Source organism: Anomalospiza imberbis, chromosome 3 (genome assembly GCF_031753505.1).
Source record: "Anomalospiza imberbis isolate Cuckoo-Finch-1a 21T00152 chromosome 3, ASM3175350v1, whole genome shotgun sequence".
Lineage (NCBI taxonomy): Eukaryota > Metazoa > Chordata > Aves > Passeriformes > Viduidae > Anomalospiza > Anomalospiza imberbis.
The window spans coordinates 72,253,533-72,273,587 of record NC_089683.1 but is presented as its reverse complement, the minus strand read 5'-3'; the positions used below and the strand labels follow the sequence as shown (position 1 = coordinate 72,273,587).

The following is a 20,055-nucleotide window of genomic DNA, read 5'->3' as shown; positions in this document are numbered from 1 at the left end:
CTTCTGTAATGACTAAGATTGGGTATGAAGTTAGATTACAGTTACCATTCCAGCCTCTTATGTTCCTCCTGTAACTCTCCCAGAGATTCTTAACATCCTTTCCCAACCTGAGTCACTGTTTTTGCCCCTACTATGATAAGAAAAAACCTCAGCTGTACTATCTATCTTAAATGCTATGCCTTTGGAGGAAAAAGGATAACGGAGAAAACAGGAAGCTGTATCACTATGAACAGGTATACTCATGCAAACAGGAAAAAATAAGCTTTTAAAAGCTGGCCACACTGAAGTTCTCTATGCCATGGGTTCTTCAGTAAATGAATGAGACTATTTTTACTGAGGATTTACAATGTATTTCTTGAGATTTTTATAGTGTTAATTCTTCCAGCATATAAAATATAATGGAAATTAGGTGTACAGTCTAATCGGGGTTTTCTATGGCATTCGCTTTTTACGGGTCTTAAGGGAACACTTGAGCCATACTCATCTTATCTTGAGGATAAGATGAGGCAACTGTGAATTCTATGTGTCAGTCAGTCATGTTATTGACTTCACTTAACAGATAAAGCTTGTACAAGTACACAGGATTTGCTGGAAGAAAATCAAGGAAGATTCTTTATTTGGTGCTAGATACAAGCATTAAATGGAGTAGTGTAGGCCAACAGACTCATTAAAAGGCAAGACACAGGCTTTAATAAGACATTTAAATCTCTTAATGGGCTGAACAGCTAAAGCTCCACATCCAATGAAACCTCGTATATAGGTACCTGGTAGTATTTAATGTAAAACTCCCACCTATCTTGGTTTGGTAAAGTAAGAATTTTACCCTGAAAACATACATAGCCTATTTATGACTTACTGTTCAGGTGAGCTGGGAGTCAACTATAATGCCAAAGCTTGAAATATACTCCAGGGCTGATACTGGCATGATGTTTATTTTTAGAAATAAAACTCTCAGAGGAGCAATAGTAAACAATAGAGTTTGCACTGCTGAGAGCTATTGCTTCCAACAGTATTTTTCTAAGGAGTTACAATTTTAGAAAATTTTTTTTAGAATGTCAGCAAGATATGCAGCATAAAAGGTTGAGATACTACAAAACATGCACATTAACCTGGTTAATGTGCATACAGTGAGGAGTATACATTAAAAAATGGTAAAAACATGTCCAAACTCATTATAGTGACACTAGCCTTTCTTTCCAGGGAGGAAGGGGACAGCTTTAAGACAGTTAGTGAAAGAATAAAACTGCTTACTGCATTTTAAACCAGAGACACTTGACCAAAATGATCATAAGAACCAAGTATAAAAGAGGCCTTGTGTGTAAAAGGGACACAAAGAAGTAGAAGAAAATCCCTGTGAAACCCCTGAAATTTCTATTTATAAGCAACGGTTCTCTGCTCCTTTCAACTGCTACTGTAATAGGGGAAAGAGGTTTTGATCAATAGCCAACACCCCTTCCACCACTCTAACAGTGACAGGAGAGCAATCTTCAGCTCTGCTTGAGCCATGTCAGTGCTCAGCTCTAGTCAGTGTGCCAAGAAACCTGATTGGGTTGTGGAATGGCGTGTGGTGGAATAGACCACCCGGTACCTCATCTTTTCCCAGCATTCCAGAACTGTTTGGGGTTTTGGCACCAACACCCTCCTCAGCTCTGGTGGAAAATGCATCCCAATTAATAACTGGCTATTTGGACTGGTGGAGGAGACAGCTCCATCCAACTTCCTGCTTCAGAGGACTTGCTTTTGGTAAGTGTTTGCAGTTCTGAAAGCCAAACTGAACTGAGTGTGGGTAAGACAGGTAAGTTTCTTTGGAGTTCTCTGGTGTTCTTGAAAATACAGTTATGCTGCTTCAAAAAATACTTCACACTCTTACAAGGAAGAGAATACCATTGGGAATAATTGTTATTGGTTCTGTAACAAATCCAATCCTAAATACAATCAGAGGAGTGACACAACATGAAAGTTTTTGGACCCAACAGCCTTTCTAAACCTAAACCCAGGCTTTTCAAGTACAAAGCATGCTTAATTCCATTTAATTCAGAAACAAACTAAGGTGCATACTTTTCAGATAAGCATCTGTTTGAACCAAAAATGTCAGGACAAAGGGAATAAACAGAACTCTAATTTCATGAAAGATAGTATAGCTCAGTGTAGCATTCTTGCTCTGCTCTTGTGCTTTAACTTGCCTTTTCCAACTTGACGTATCAGGATACAGAAGTATGGGTCATAACCACACATTAAGAACTGATCCTGTCAACAGCTTGTTAGAAGGTGGCAAACCGAGTAGGAAAAAATAAACCAACAACCTCTCACTGACAGTTGCCAGTGGTTTTATAATTCAGGTTGTAAATACAAACTATTGTGCAACAAACAAACGTGACAAAGCCTATCTCAGTTAAATTTGTTTATATGATAAAAAAATAAAATATTAAACTGCTTATAGTGCAACATTCTAATAGCATACGTAAGTATACCATGCTTTGTAAATTTACTGTTACATTATTTACAGTACATTGCAATGCTTTAAACTAGAGGTGAAAGAACAAAAACAGGTAATGGGAAGCATTTACATACAGGTATTAGTCTTAATATTGTCCACCAAACCATCCAGTTCACTTTGCAGACTTGTGTGTTTGCACATACCTGCCCCCTACCACAGGATACCTTTCTGTCAGTGGTCTGCTCTGCTTGTAGATAGTGGAAAGATGTTTTTAAAAACTGCATAGCCTCCAAGCTTTTCTGTTTCTTCAAACACCATTTACAAGGACAGCTATAAAATACATAAGAACTCTATTAATTACCCATATCTGATCAATCTGAAAACTGACTCTTGAAATAAGATCAGTGAATTTTCATTTCTGTAGAGCCATACCAAAGCTGAACGAAATTAAAGCCTTTTTCGAGCAATCTTAGTTGAAGAATGGAATTTTAAAAGAGGAAAGCAGTTCAAGGATTCATTATTTAAAATTCTGGGCTTTAATTGGGAGCTAAGCTCCAAGAACACAAGAAAAAAAAATGAGAATGTAGAATTATGTGCTGCCTTATTTAATGTTCCATAAAGCTTCTGCTGTGTGCACTGCTCAAGCTGAAGAATAAATACAGTAAAAGTGATGCAGGAACTATGCCTGCAGTATTTACTTGATATCACTGTCCTAGTACTAGAGAAATAATGATTAATTATAGCAGAATAATTTACTACACAGGGAGAAAGGACTGTACTAAGAGCCACTGCATACTGCAAGGAGTTATGTAAAATCCAGTGACTACTGAGAAGTGTCCTAAGGACAACTGTCTTCTAAACATAAGAAAGACTAACCACAGAGCTGTTCTTAGGAGTTTATGTGACTTATGTCTCTTCTCCTAAAGGGAAAAATTCTTTCCTTACTTTCTCTGAACAACATCTTTGGAAGAACTTTAGAACACTGCACACCCGTTTCCTAGGCTGCAACAGCCCCAGATGAACTACTTTAGATGACAACACAGCTTAAGCAGCAAATAATTACTATTCTCTTGTTTACATTTCTGCTAATAGTAGACAGGTATCAGAAGAACTTCAGGCTGCTTTTAGGTAGGGGCAAAAGTCAGTGGAAGTTTGAAATTCAGTGTTTTCTTTAATTTTTGAGTCTCAGTGTTTAAACCTCATTTTCAGAAAAGACTTTATAATAGCTTAGGACAAGATACTGTACCATACATTCTGTGAATGCTTACTTCTACTACTGTTTGTTCCCAATGCAACAGAACTGATTCACTTTCTCTGCAGTGCATTAGGCAGCTATTAGGCCTATAATGCATTTCAGGAATAGAGCATTTTAAAATGTTTTCCCCAGCATTACTCAGATTAAGCCAAGATTTAGAAATACTTCAGTAAGAGCTCTAGTCTTCCCAGCAGATGACAGTAAAAAAACCAAAGTATAAAAACACCAATCCATTCCACTGTGCATTGTTTCAACAGATTCTCTGTAACTCACAGGCTAACTGTGAAAAAGCCAAGCACCCAATACAGCACATTTATGAAGTATGCTAGTTTGCCCACCACCCCAAGATTTCTGTAGCCTTACCTTCTGTATCTAAAGTAAGTATTTGGGATTTTGTGTTTCGTTTCTCTAACACCCACATTCTTGAGCACTTTGTGCTTGTGCTCTGCGTGGTGATCTCAGCTGTCTCAAGGCAGCATCTCCATACTGAATACCTGAGCCCATTCTTTCTGGATCCAATTCTCCTGATGAGAAACAAAATGGTCACAAGAACATAGATCATGTGCAAATAATACATTCTAAATTAACCATTAACATTAAAGAAAAAGCATAATTATATTCTAATCTATTTATGGAGAGATTATCTCAATTCTGTCTGCTTTTAGGCAATTTCAAACCTGAATCATTTTCTCCTCTAATTTAACCATATGCCCTTGACCATGATGACAAAGCCATCTGTCTCAGGCTGCAAAGAAATGCATTTGCACTACCTTGAGCAAAAGAAAGGTCTAAAATGTTTTCTGTGACTACAGTAAAAAACTTCTGGCTTTCAGAGGCTCATAGAAAAGAAAATAGTACTGCAGATACCAAGCCAAACAAAAATGGATCAATCTGATAGAAAGATTCCAAAAAGAACTGCTCCCCAGGGAAAATGATCAACCTTCCCAACTTCTGGTATCCACTTCTGCCTACTTCATACCCTGTGTCTTCAGAACTGTTCTTATGGCTGTATGGTGATCTGGCCAAGAGAGACCTCCATAAGATCCTTACAGTGTTCATTTTTGCACGATTCAATGGATGTGTGCTGACAGAAAAATGCCAGGAGCAGTTCACAGAAAATAAGACTTAATTCTGTGGTGGCAGTGCCTCTTTAAAGCAGTCATCAAACTACAGTATCGTGAAAAACTAGCTATACTTTCTTTTTTCATTTGAGTTTTGGGTTTGTTTAGGTTCTTTTTGTTTGTTTGTTTAAAATGAAAGCTGCTGTTTAGCATTGATTTGATGTAGTAATCAGAAAATTCCTCTGAACATATCATATTATTTTAATCTAAAAATATGCGTTTGGCATTGGAAACGTAATTAGAATCCGAGACAGACTTTTCAATATGGCCAGTACTTAAAACTTTAAAGATATCAAGCAGCTAGAAAAAAGAAAAACTGGAATGCAAAAGAGCTGTAATGATATCTAACACACAGGAGCCTGTCTCCAGCAGAAACCTGCCCACTTGTGTTGAGAAGGTTCTGGTATATTTCTAGATCTGCAAAAGTAAAAATTATTTCAACTGAGAGGCAGAGGTCGCTTCAGAGAAACAGTTGCTAGGAAACATCCCTGAAATTTTTAGTATTACCATTCACACTATCTTGACTGTAATTCCTGTTACATATGAGAAGCAGGATTTAAGTTATGGCTGCACTGATATTAGGTTTTTATTCTGTACTATAAAAACTATCTAATGTCAGGCTTGGTATTTGTAGGGATGCAGCAACTCACAGAACACAGAACCTACACTCAGACCTGACTTAAGTTAAAGAGGTCTAACCTACACTCAGACCTGATGTTAAGGTAAGCATCACCCACAATTCACACCACCCATTTTTGGATATGCAGATCTCACTTAGACATCCATTCCTTTTAAAGCATATGAGAAGCAGCTAGAAAACAAAGAGGTTATTTTAAACAAATAGGCTATTTTTTGCCAAAAAGAAACTTTTGGGTTTTTTGCTTTAATTCTATTAGAGGACTTTGAATGGTGATATTTCCATGTGCACTTTTATTCATTTTCAGATAAAATAAAAGATTTTATAAATATAAAGCTTAATTTACCTGATTCGATTTTATTGAGTATTTTCCTTGCACACTGTACAAAGGCCTCTTCAACATTTTCCCCCGTTAGAGCACTTGTTTCCAAGAACATCAGCTCTACATTTGACACCAAAAAAAAAATCCTCAAAACAAGTCTGGAATAGCAGGTATAGTAATTCAAAACATGAAAGCCAGGAGCAATAAACATATTTGTACAGAGATCTACAGTCAAAAAGCATGATCCAGAAAAACTTTTGATGGCAAAACCACAAAAAACTTCCTCTAAAATTTACTCCGGCACCCTAGAAAGCTGGAGTACAAAGATAACCTGGGCTGTGCATGCAAAGCTGTGCTTGAAACCAAACTTCATACAGTTTCCCATTAATGGAGGTTACATGCAAAAGCAAAGCCAGTAACCAGAGCTGGTAGAAAAGACTAATTGATTTATAAAAGCAAAACCAGATTTTGCTGATGGCAGGAGTGCAGCACAGAAGCTCAGAGCAAGACTGGCTTTAGCTGATATAGAATCGTGTCCTCAGACTGGAAATTCTGAATACTACAGACCAGGTAATTGCTGTCTGGATCCACGCCCTGCACTGAACTCAGTTTTCAATGAGTAAAACTCATTGCTTCAAACTGCAGCACACCCCATACAACTTTGTGTGTTATCTACAGCTGTTTGGCGACAAGGCAACACCTGAAGTTGTATTACGTTTCCTACAGAATATATCTCGACACAGAGGTACTCTTAAAGGAGCAGCTGTGAGTGGAAGAACCACTGGTAATGAGACTAAAGTAGTACATGTAGTTTTCACTGCAGGCACTGCCTCTCTGGGCCTCAGGTACTGACAGAACTCTTTTCTGTAGACAGGGTACAAAGTACAGCCTAACTGCACAAAAATGTAAATGATCTGAAGGACTATGCATCTTGGAATGCTACCTGAAGGTTTTGTACTACTTACCATTTTCCTGTGCAAACCGGGATGCTTCTAAAAAAGTGACTTCACGATCTGCATCAAGATCCTTTTTGTTTCCACACAGTATTATCACAATATTTTGACTTGCTAACATTCTTGCATCCGTCAACCAATTAGTAAGTGCATTGTAGGTTTCCCGGCTGTGCAGCAAATGAAATCCTTTATTAGGACACACTCATTTCTCATGAACAGATCACCGAAACAAAACAAATAGCAAATCTGTGTTTGTGGCAAATAAAATGCTGGTAGTCAGGCAAGGCACCTACACATCTCAGTGTGCCAGTGATGAACTGGGAAGAGTATCAAATTCCTTCATGAAACTATTGAAAAGTTTGAGTTTTTTAAAAATCAAAATGAAATTATTCACAATATATAAACACACAATTATAAAATACTGTGTTAATGTGAAAAGCTAAAATTTTAAGCTCTTACCTAATTTTAACCTTTTTTTAATGACACTTTGGTACAACAGAATGAGATATTATTCCACTTGGAGTTCAATGATACTTAAATTACCAGTGGGATTGTAAGAATATACGAGGCTTGCGTAGATGTGCATGCTTGAACTTTCACACAGGTGTCAGGACCTACACAGCAGGCAGTCACCCTGCACACACCACTTGCCATTGTAGCAGTGGTCAGGGAGAAAGCTTTCAAGCAGTAAGACTGACAGATGACTCCAGCTGACCTTAAGCAGAACAGAGATTTCAAAGCTTGCTGAGAGAACCCTTCACTCACAGAACAACAAGTAACAACCTAGTGAACCACCATTAACCAACCCCAAACTCATCTGACAAATATCAGTCAATGGAGGCAGGAAGAATGTGAACACATGTAATGGTAAGGAGTTTTACTGGCTACCTGTAATATTCAAATATTGAAAGATGCAGAGATGAACTACTGATCCATGATCAGCCGTTTCCACAAGAAAGGGTGCACCACCTTGGTTAAGGTGGCTGAAGTCCACGCTTGTTTCTGTGGCAGGGCTTGCTGAGCCAGTGGCTGCATGTAGTCCACCATTATTAGACCAGTGACTGGGGGGCTAATCCCCACAAATATGTGTAACTCTTTAGGATTGCTCACATCTGACATTTGCAATATCTCATGTAAGCAAGTTCCAAAGCTTAAATACACACTGAAACAGAAGTACTTCTTATACTTACTTTCTTTTCTTCCTGTCCAATCTCGATTAGAGCATTAGGTACTTGGGGAGGAATCATTGTGCATTAATTGGATCTGGCAGTCTATGAGCAAAGGAGATGCTGGCTTTCTTACCTGGTTATATCATAGACAAGCAAAGCACCTGCAGCCCCTCTGTAGTAACTCCTTGTTACAGACCTGAAATAGAATTACAAATACACATTTCTGTGGTGCCTTCACTGTTTAAAATCTGGGTTAATATAACACAATCTGTATTATGAAACAGAATTCTTATTTACATATTTAAAACAAAACATGTTTTTTACACAATGTTATCAGCTGTGCAGCAGCAGACTAATTACAACCAGGATTTTGATGAAGCACTTTGATTAAATATAGCTGTACGAGGATTCTCAGAGTCCATTATGACCCACGTGGTGCTGAAGGTACACAAATCACCATAATATATGACCAGATACAGAACTGGAGGCTGATATCTGGCCAACACACTGAAGAGACCTTATTAATGAAGACTATATATCACAGCCCAGCTTTATTTAGTCAGAAGTATATCCAAAGGACTTGTCTGATAGAAGACATTAACTGGATTGCTGCCCAAAACTCAGACTTCTACCATCACACTCACCTTTGTTAACCAACTCCTCTCCCAAAACAAAGAGACCTCAGACACACACTCAATCCCCCTCAAAATATATGAAAAAAAATTCATGTCCTATTTGATGGTGAATGTACCCAGGAATCCATTAGATTTTTACTATGCCTTTTTATTAGATTTTTATCTATGCCTCAGATGTAGAACACTTAAAATAGAGCATTAAAAGTACACTGATTGTTATAAGCTGACAAATTGATTGTTTTTTCTCTAAGAAACTTAAGATATCTTAGTCTTTCCAGAAATGTATTTACCCCAATGAATTTGACTGAATTTTTTATTCTCTAATAAAACTGTATATAATTATACTGTGCAATTGCTTTCATGAAGATTTTGAACAGCTTACAGCTTCCTGACATTTACTTATTCCAACCAACAGAAGGGCTCCTAAACATAGAGTTAAGTGCATAGTCTTAGTTGAAACAGTTAATTATAAATTTGGCTGGTGAGCAAGATTTTAACCACCTACTCCACTCATATACCTTAACAGAATATACCCTATGAAAGAAAGGGCAGAAACTCAGACCCTGCAAGGCAGCACTACTCAACCGAAATCAATGGATCTGTGTCACTGTTTCCAGGTTGGAAGTTTAATATGAAAGGAGACAAACAATCCCACTGACCAAAAAACTTTACCTGCTTACAAGCAGAGATAAATAACATCCACCACTCACAGCAGCAATTGCAATAACACTTAATAACATGGCTGAAAAGCATACCTGAACCGCTCTTGTCCTGCTGTATCCCATATCTGCAATTTTACATATTTACCACCAACATTTATGATCTTTGAACCGAATTCCACTCCTATAGTATGATTTGAGTCATCTTTGACTACAAAAAAAGAAAGAAAACAAAACTTATTTGAAGAATATTTAGAGTGAATAGGTTTTACATAAAACAATTTAGATATTATCAAAAACTCCTCAGTGTTCAAATTACAAACTTCCTGAACCATCACATTCAGTGCAGCTTGTAAGCTCACTGCCACCACACAGAAATGAATGTTCTTACAATTTTTGACAGTTTAGTCAATTCAAACTTACTACTAGAAAGGCCTGCTTTAAATAATTTCCAGTTCACTTCAGTAAGTGGCAAAATACTTCTTGTACACTTTTTTCCAATTGTGTTTTCTAATACTTTGATGCCATTTAAAATTAAAATTAATGAGAATGCACACAGTCTTGACCATGAATATGCAAGAGACAATTCTTCTTTAATGTACAAAGTTAAGATACTTCCTTCTATGTATGCTCTTGATATCACAGAATCTCAGCAATTTACAGATGCTCATACTAGAATCAAGGGCTTGTTTCAAGTTCACTCAGAATCAAGCCAAGTTACTGTTTGGTTGAGAAAGACAACAGTGACCTAAGATTTACAAACGTTTCTAAATGCACATTATTTTTGTTTAATCTTGATGCCAAATGTACAATCCAACAGGAATTTTTCTTTTATGCTGTTTATTTCTGAATAACATCCACAATTGAGTCTCTATCAGTATTTATCATAGATCACAGTCCTTGACTAAGAAAATAGAGTTACTATTTATTTTGAAAGATGCTGCAGGCTTTCTGAATCTACTCAAGCAATTCAACTTTTCTTTCATTATTTTTTTTAACAGATCCAAGTCTCTACTATATATCCAGGGAATCTTGCAGCTGCAAATTATACCTCTCACAGAAAGTAAGTCTGTACTTTCACCAACATCTTGTTATATTTATTTGAGAATAACAGAGAGTAATGCTCCATATTAGGCTTTAGATTGAAGACAAACAGTGAGCAATAAGAATTTACAGAACAGTTCTGAACATAATTCTTTACTATAATCCTCACCTACACAAATAAGAGAATTAGGGGAGCTTCCCTACCAATAATAGGTACTCATTTAGGCAGAACCTTTACCTTTGGTACAAGGCAGTGGAGAACTCTTACTGTCCTTCATATGTACTTACATTTCTTTTCAATAAATTGGTGTAGCAAACAGGATTTTCCAGTTCCAGCATTTCCTATGACCAAGAACTTAAACAGGAAATCTGCAGATTGAAAGAAAAAAAAAACAAAACAAAACTAAATTTTAGTATGGACTCACATTTCTGTGACAAGATCAAGTTCACAAGCCAGCTATTCTCTTGTAGCTGTTATTTCAAAGAGAAGGGAATAGATGACAAAATTAGCAAAATAGCAATAAATCTGAAGAATTATCCAGTGTCTGCAATAGTGATGTTACACAGCAAGAACTAAGAATTCTTCTTTATGGAGAGGCAAGAAAGACAAAACAAAGTAGAAATAGCTGAATCTGAGTTCAGTTAAAATAGGCTCAACCACAGCTAAATGGCTGGCTTGTATTCCAGTAATGTGTTTTAAGAGTGTGTAAGCAATTAACTATAGTCAACACAAATATACAATGATAACATTTCTCAAAATCTACAATTCCAGAGAGGAGTGGTTGTGATTTTTTTTGGTGTTTTTGTTTTTGGGGAGGGGATTAAAATATACATTAATTTGAACTTCTCTATTAACAGTTTAATACTCATAACTTTGTTTTTAATCCTTGTACAGCTGGGACAACCACAGTATTTCTCTGCAAAATTTAGAGGGAATAAATAATTTTTATTCTGGGATGCCTAGTTTCACATTTCTTCCTCATGTTAAATTAATATACATGTATTTCTGTTACCTATTTATGAGCCATTTATATCAATGTTCTTTGGTAATACACATTTTCAAGATTTATGGCCTATTTCTATTGTTTAAACAGTTACATAAAACGCTTTAATGCTACCACCGCAAATCTGCTTTCAGTTTTGCTAAAGACCGAAGAAAGCTTCCATGTCTTACAGCTCTCAAAAATGATAAACTGATTAAAAAGCTTACAACTGCTTCCCCTAATATACTGCCACCAAAGCAACCTTTACAGCTCATGCAAGATTCCCTATTTGTTTTTCTACTAGCAGCAGATTTTTTACTCTTTATTGCACAGTTTCTCTAAGAAACATAGCAGGTCTCCAGAAGACATCTGGTAAGCATGCAAGGAAATGACTTAGTTTGCAATATCAACAAAAATAAAAACATTAGTTTTGTTAAGTGTTCAAAGCTGTCGAGTGGGCTACATGGATATTGGCCCAGGGTATGGCAGAATAAAAAGAAAACTGTATTATGCTCAGTAAGTCAAAGAACTGAAAAAATCCTCTACCAGCACCTCATTTGAGTACTTAGTTTCAAAAATAGAATTTAAGATGCACACAGATCTATGTGCTCATTCCATTTCATGAAGGAGTTACTTGTTATGGTATATCATAAACAGTCCCTAGCAATGGCAAAAGGAACAAGCAAGTTTCTCAAAGGCTAAGATTCCCACTGTTAAAAAGACAAGGCTGTGAGTCCTGGAAATGAATACCGTTCTCCATCTTCACAGGTAATGCTTTACTAAGGATTTTTGGTTTTTTACATTCTGCCCTTCTTGTTTCAAATGCTGTAACATGCTCAGAATAGATTCTGAATTTTACCCTTCTCAGAAGACTGCTGTTTCTTGCTCACAAATATGACCATTTACATGCTCAAGACTTTCTGTTCCAAAATCCTTTCATTTGTCACGCCCCCACCCAGCTGCTCATGCTTTCTGGATTTAAAAAAAAAAAGTTACAAAAAGGATTTTCCTTCAGGTTGTGAAAAATTTTGTTAACTCCTGTAAAGAAAGGCCCTTCATGTCATCTCAACTGCAAAAGACGCTGAAGCTGAGAACCCATCACTCTATCAAGTCTTCACTGTTAGCATGAACTGTAGATATCATAAATAGCCCAAAGTGTGAGGATAACAAAAAAATCATCTCAAAGAAAGCCAAGTCTCAACTTTTATGGATCAAATATCACTGGTTAGCTGCCTTTCACACCATTTTATATATTTAAACTACTCTGTGTTTGTGTGTGCGTGTGTATAATCTCACTGTTTTTACCATTTTCAAAGTACCTCAAAATGAAAGATATTCTGAGACAAAGACACATTTCAAATAATCTGTTTCTGATTCTGTCATTTTTCCAAACATAAATCTGAAATCCAATTAAAACTGGATTAAAACTCTACTTTGTATCTGGTGAATGCTGTTTGTCAGATTTTCTCCTTAAAAACAATTATAAAATTCACGTTTACCTTCCTTTTTCTCCAACGGAAGACATGTGTTATTGACAGTAGTACAACAGCTACTGCAAACCTAAACCAGGGAAAGACTAAAACCAAAACTCTATTCCCCCACTCATTTGCACCGTAACTGCAAGCACTGGCTGTCAAATGTGGCTCAGGAAGGCGTATCTGTGCAACCCACAAGCCCACACTGAGCAGCAAATTTAACAGACTGCTCCCTTCTGCACAGGCTGCAGGCCAGTCAGGCCTTGGGACAGCCATGTCACTGCCAGGCACTGATCTGGAGGAGCATCAGAGCAGCAGTGTATTTTTCCCTGAGGTGTTTTAAGTTGAGGTGCTTTGTATGTTGCTCTGAAAGCAACAGTGCTATTTGGGGATTTTATATTAATGTCTTTAAATTGATAATATATTTTAGCAGCACTTCATAATACTCCTAATTTCTATCCAGATTCTACCGTGCCAGACAAATTGAAAAGAGACTCTCTCCTACAAATGAATCACTTAGATGCCTGTTCAAAGCCTGCTTACTTAGTAGACAAAAAAAAAAAAAAAAAAAAAAAAAAAAAAATTTCACCTGACAAAATAGCAAATGGGCTTTTTAAGATGAAACTTGAAACTAGTCACAATTCACTTTTTCCACAGTATGAAAATAAGAGAAATGTGTTTTATTCCACCAAACTAAGAGAAATGTGTTTTAGTCCACTTCGTAAAATGAAAATGTCAGCCTTCTAACAAAAAATTGAAAACCTTTCTGCACCAAAGGCAGCAATGTTTCCAAACACATGTAGACTTAAAGACACTATTACCTTCATAAATATAACCATACTTCTATCCTTTTAAACTCCAATTTTATGTAAATTATTCAAACTAACAAAAAGCTTTTAGACTTATGTTATCAGTTTATCCATGAGCACTGGATAACATGGTTCAGGAAATATGGAATACTCTGCATACTTAATCAACTGCAAAGAAGGACAAGAAAAAGGCTTTGCCAATACCAAATGTTAAAAATACCAAGGTTTGTTTTAAGTTCACAGCCTAGCCTATTAACGAATAAGGTAATACCAGGTAAGAACAAATAGAACATTTTTCATCTTGTTATTTATTCTGAAACTTCTTTCTTATAGTGTCATTCTGTATGATAACCAGTACCACATCAACTACATTTTTATTACTTATTTTAGCACATGATTTAGGACATGAAATGTTTTCTCTTTAAGCTGTACAGATGTAGGTAAAATTTAGCACAGCTTGGAAGCACTGTGAGATCAAATGAGACTGGGCAGACAGCTTCTTTTAGACCATCATTGTAGACTCAAACTTTATATATTCATTCTTAGCAACTTCAGCAAATACAACTCATATTCTAATGTTTGCACTACTGCTTAATTGCTCCAGTTTTTGTTTTTGGTGTCCTCTTCCCAGAGGAGTTAGTTCACTTCATTTCATAAATTTTTTTATCTCCTTTTTTTTCCAATTGACAAAGCAGCTCAGAGCTCCAGCATTCCAGTCAGCTGCCAATGCTGTCACCCTAGAGAAACTTTTCTTTTGAATTCTGTTGTTCCTCCTTCATAGAAAAGCTGAAAAGCAACATCATTCAGATGTTACAAATGCTTGCTGCCATGCTGGCTACTGAAAAGGTCTAGAGAAGTTAAAGCACTTCGCCTTTAAATAAGATCACCTTTATACAGAAGGGATTTAGGATCAAAACTGAACTCTGTGCTAAAGGAAAAAAAGGTTACAAAATACGCACTACAGAAATCATTAGGAGATGAATTGCAGCATAGCATGGCTGTTTAAGGAAATAAGGTATTAGAAAGAATCAGCTTACTCCCCTCTGAGAGCTACATACATCACCTGATCCCAAACAGGTAGGGGATACAGGAAATAAAACATTTTCTAGCACAGGCAAAAAGGTAAAATTGTGGCTTCATCCTAAAGATGCACCAGCAGAACAAGCTGTTAAACTACATAAATTACATCATGTCTTTTGTGTTTGCTTTTTCTTTTGGGGGCGGTGGTGCAGTGTGAGCTGAGGGGAAAGGAGAAGAGAGACAATTGTGGGCTTTGACTCAAGCACCAGCAAAAACAGATGGCTGATGTGGCAACCACCCCCAGACATCCAACCTCCTCCTTTGACTGAAGTCTGCTCCAGCAGAAGAAATAGTCAAACAGCTTCTGAGATGCTGTAGCTTAGTCCCTAAAATGCAATGAGAATTAAATTTCCTTCACACTGCTAATACAGTAGGGTAGGGAGGAGGCCAAATTATATCCCCAATCTCAGTTTGAAGTCCTCCCAACTCCTTGCTATAGAGTAGAATTTATATTCACTAATGGTGACCTTTCGGAAACTCTCTCATTCATGGCACAGGGCAGGAGGAAAGAGTGCTCTGATGCATTCCCACTGGCACATGCTGCCCCTAAATGAAAGGAGGAGCTATTCCCACTGCTTACTCCTTTCTCTAGCAGAAAGTTAACAAAGATAAACAGGTAGAACAGATCAACCTGGCTCTATTCCAATCTGCAAAAAGAATGCTTCACAGAGGGAAGTTCTGCTTTCTCACAAGCAAAAGAGCTATGTTCTCTAGGGAATAAAATCAGGTTTGAAACAACCTGAAGACCAGGGTGATAAATGCAAACATCATCAGGTAAATGGTGTGGGACAGGATGGCGAGAAAAGGACAAATTAAATTGTCCAGACCAAAAAATTATTTTCAAATAGATGGAAAGACTGGACAGTCTCTGCCAATGACAGAGATTGGTAAATTTATGTGACCAAACTGAGATTTGTAGATGCTGGTGGAAAAAACACAAGGAACTAAGAAGTGAAGAGATTTGACTTGAATCTTACACATTGCATTTATTCAATGCTTGTACAAATTCCATCCTTCTACCATTTAAAATCCAAAGGTTGCTTTGGATTTATTTATTAAGAATAAGTGACTTTCTGTCAGGCTGTCTTTACTACAAAAACATGTATATTTTGCACTGGGAAGCAAGCTAAAACATGCATGTTTTGCTATATGGCTATTATCTACAGAAAGGCCATTACATCTCAGAAAACTTGAGTTAAAAGAGTTTTCCTATGAATAAGAGATCTGTTTCCAATGTTAAATGTCAAACTTCTAAAAGAAAGACCTTTTCTCCCCAAAGCAGCAGGAAAATGTTCTTTCTAACCCCCGTCTCAAAAATCATGGAGTTATCTTGTATTCATGTTTGGTTTGGTTTTGGCCCTTTGTACGGGAAATAAATTGAACACATAAGAATTGAATAGATATTGAATTGAACACATAAATAATTGAACAGATAAGAAAGCTAAGAACAGAAGATGCACAACTGATGTAATAGATTTGCAGGAGTGAAAATATGAATTGCAAGTAAGTTTTACTGTCAAGACTGAGAAGCTGCAGAACTTTGTTTGAAAAGAGGGAAGAGACAAGAATCTCAACAATGGACAGAACGAGTTGTGAAAAGTGAGTGAACAGAAAACCTTCAAAGAAGACAGAATTTGACATGGAGGAAGAAACTAAGGAAGAAAAAAACCCAGGAGACATGAAATTAACAGCAGTGGCGAATAGAAAGGCTCTTTATTCCCTATGGATTGAGAAAAATATTGGGAAAAATAACTCCCCTTTCAACAGAAAGAGAAGTTGAAGCCTCACAGCAAAGTTAAAATCATATGAAAGACAGACAGCAAAATGACATTATGAAGAAAAACACCAACCCAACCACCAACCAGCTTCCTGAGCCTATCTGTATGGGACAAAAAGCTTGAGGTTACATAATTAGAATGGGTCATAATTCAGGTGACAAGAAAAATCTAATTCATTATTTAAGGATTTACAAGCTACAGGGATTCCAGGAGGGGGATACAGTGATCCTTAGTCTCAGTCACCAGGAGGAAACTGACCTAATACTTCTCCCATCGTCCATGGCCATTGTAACAGCTGGTCAGCAACAAACCACTCTTTGTTAGGACAGTGAGCACATTAAATCCAGAGTTTATCAAGCACAGAAGATCCATATTTAATCACATGGTACTGCTAACTTTGATCTGTCAATGGGGCTGCTACATATGTGGACAGGACACTGCAAAATTAGTTACTGACTACTGTTATGGTCAGAGATTGAAGAGCCATTAGATAAACCTTATGCTATAACTTAGCTTTTATTCTTCTGTGTTCTCTAGAACGTGACACTCTCCAGCCTTCTAGCTCAGAATTTTTTGTAGCCTACGTGTGCATAGGACAAACACGGAATTTCCAAAAGGTAATATATCAAACAAGAATTAAACAAATAACAGGACCAGCCCACAACTACAAAGCTTCCATTTCAAGGGCTTGTTTTCTCAGATACCAAAATAATATGAAAGTATCAACAGCTCCAGTGGGCTTACTATCCCTATTCTGCATCACTGGAACAATGCAAAAAATGCTTCAATGTTCTGGTTCAAGTTACCAATCATCTATTTGGCTTACCTAGTATTACAGTATGCAAGGAGGAGCACCACTGAAATGCTGTCATCTCTGGTTTTCTACCAACTCTTTTGCTCAGAAACCACCATAAAAATAGCCAAAGTGGTCCCAGTTCTAGATCACAGGAGTACAGAGCGTGAAGAACTTGTTTAAACTCAAATCTAGGTGGACAAAGCACACCCTTCTGGTTTCTACATGTAACTTTTACATGTTTCTAGAACAGATGGACAAAAGAAGCAGGGTTTGGGTATCCTAATGTTGGCACTTCAAGGGCTGCCCCACACTCTTGCCTCTTTTTGCCCCTTAGTTCTGTGCATTTTCTGTACACCAAAGCACTGACCAGTAGGACAGAACATCAAACACTGATGACTACAGCATTGAAAATGAAATTACTTACACAGTAGAAACAATCAGGTCACTTGGTCTACTCCTAATGGACATCCCAGCCTCCAAAACAGTTTCCAGAATTGTTGTGTCCAATTTTGCTTTGATTATTCAATTATTCCCCATTCAATTCTGATCCCACTCTCATGGACTATGAATGTGAACCTACCACATGGCTTTAGAATATGTTCATATGTACAACAGCATCTTTATACTGGAAAATATTACAGAACAGTATGGTGTGGAAAGGGTAGAAAAGAAATCTATTCAAAGCAGAGATTCAAGTAAAATTATAAAGAAAAGAAATTAATACTCTTCAGTTGCTTCTCATCTCCTCCACCTAGCCAGCAATACCAGCTCTGCTTGCCTCTTTGACTCCTCACTTCTTTGATGCTTCCCGGCGACGCACTGGACACACCCTGTCAGTGCTTGCACTCCGACTTACTCCACCGGATGTTTTGCTAACAGCAGCGGTCAGACACCCATGCCAACACAGGGACACACGAACATACCCACTGATCTTTTTACCCCCAACTCACTCTCACAGTCAACTCTTTCTGACGCCTGCACGTCTAAGACAACAGGACCGAAACCTTAACTTGACCGCAGAAGCACCCACCGTCTCCAAGTAAAGGAAGGGGCAGCTTCTCCCAGCGGACACGCACTGCGAGTTTCCCGCTGGACTCCCCGGACCCCAGCAAGCGGCGCCCAAGCCGCTCCCTGCTCACCCTGAGGGATATCTCGGAGCGCTCCTGCCGGGAGCCACGGGCGGGGCAGGCGCTGGGGGCTCCCGGCAGCGGCGGGCAGGGGGACCCGCCCGAGCCCGGGGAGCCCACACGTCACACCGGCTCCTTCCCCGCTCCTCAGCGGGCACTGCCCGGCCCCGGGCCCGCTCCCCCGGAGGGGAGGAGGGAGAGTGGGTCCCCTCACCCCGCCCCCGGATCCTACCGTAAGTCTCGGACATGGCACTCTGCGACATCCCGGGAGGGGTGACCCCCGCCGCCGCTGACTCGCTGCCCGCCCCGCCCGGGGTCGGCGCTGCCGGCGGAGGGAACCGAACAGGCCCCGCCGCCCGGGCCCGGCTCAGCCCAGCCCCGCCCCGCCCCGCCCCCCCTCCCGCGCCGCTGCCGCGCAGGCGCGCCCGGGCCCGCGCGCGCCCCGCCTCCCCGCGCGCGCGCGCGCGGCAGCTCGCGGCCGCGGCCCCGCCCCCAAAACAAGGCGCACGTGCCCGCGGTGCTCCCGCCCCGCTGCTCGCGCGCGGGGCCGGCGGCCTCTGGAATGCGCTCCCCGAGCCGGCGCGGGCTGGCCGCCCGTGCGCAGCGCCCAGGCGCGCACCGAGGCGCCGCTCCCGCGCTTCTCCGCGTTTCACTCCAGTTCGTGCCAAGCAGGGAGCCGGGCGGTGGCCCACGGAAGGCTGGCTCCCCTGTCACCGAAAAGTTACGGCAGTTAAGCGTTTTAACAAACAAAGGCGCCAGCCTTCCTTGGTTACAAGTTACATAACTTTTCTTTTAATTAGTTTTCAAACCCCGATTTGCTCGTCTTTCCTCTCCTTTCTCGTGGTATTTATTCCGCAGGCGCAGTTCTGCTCTCCTGCCGAGTCTGGGGTGGGTTTTGAGGAGGTGGTCAATGAGTCGGTGGCCGTGGTCTCCCACTGCCGGAATTACCTTTCCCCCAGGTACTGCTGAGTCCTCCTGACTGCACTCCTGGCGGCTGTCGTCCAGACAGCCCATTCATCCTGGCATTGGCTTGCCTTTTCCTCATTACAAAAGATAAGCCGAGCACACAATGTTCACAGTGCAATTGCTTAATCATAACTGTGCAGCTATAGCTACGGATAACAACAAAAAAAGTTGCAAAGTTTAGTCCAAATCTTCAGGGGCTCGATACCAGCAGTGCCTGGCCGGTATTGCTCTTTACCGGATGTCTTAACTCCCCTGGTTAGTCTGGCAGCAAAGAGCACCTCAGCTCCCACCGCAGCAGCCTTTCCATCTATGCCATTCCTAAATAATACTTCCTGTGTATCCTCCACGTTTTCCTTTCTTCCAGTCCTTAAAAAAATTCCTCTACTCTTATTTCCTCTTCTGTTATTTCTGGTTTGTTTTTTTTTTTTTTTTTTTTTTTTTTTTTTAATCTTCTTGCTCACAGCTTCCCATCCTTCCAATTCTCCTTCATCTCCTAAGCTGTAGGAAAAACTGCCTCTGCCTGTCCCAGCTACCTCTTTGCCAAGTCCTTAGCTGGTCAGAGGTCAGCTTTGAAGTTCCCATCTCTAATCAGTGCAACAACAAGTGCTGAGCCAGCACCAAGAGCCCCTCAGAGAATCTGCTGATTATTTTTGTTGTTGTGGGTCCAAACAGACAAAGAAACTCGCCACAGTTTTCAAAGAACCAACTCCTTAATGAGTTCATACTATTAACAGTAATTGGAGGTTGTATAAACAGGTCCCCAAAGTCAGCACAGCCCTGATGCACAGATGATATTGAGGCCGAAGATG

The 20,055-nt window shown here is 39.3% G+C and overlaps 1 protein-coding gene across 1 annotated transcript; it reads right to left on the bottom strand.

Annotated features, from left to right (window-relative positions):
- Positions 1–584: 584 nt before the first annotated feature.
- Positions 585–18,659, bottom strand: RAB4A (RAB4A, member RAS oncogene family). Its single transcript, XM_068185100.1, has 8 exons — positions 18,513–18,659; positions 10,521–10,601; positions 9,285–9,399; positions 8,028–8,090; positions 6,738–6,892; positions 5,797–5,892; positions 4,056–4,216; positions 585–2,767 (listed from the first exon to the last, which is right to left on the bottom strand). Exons 1-7 carry the CDS (start codon positions 18,541–18,543, stop codon positions 4,101–4,103), a joined length of 657 nt encoding a protein of 218 aa, XP_068041201.1. The 5' UTR covers positions 18,544–18,659; the 3' UTR covers positions 585–2,767; positions 4,056–4,100.
- Positions 18,660–20,055: the final 1,396 nt, after the last annotated feature.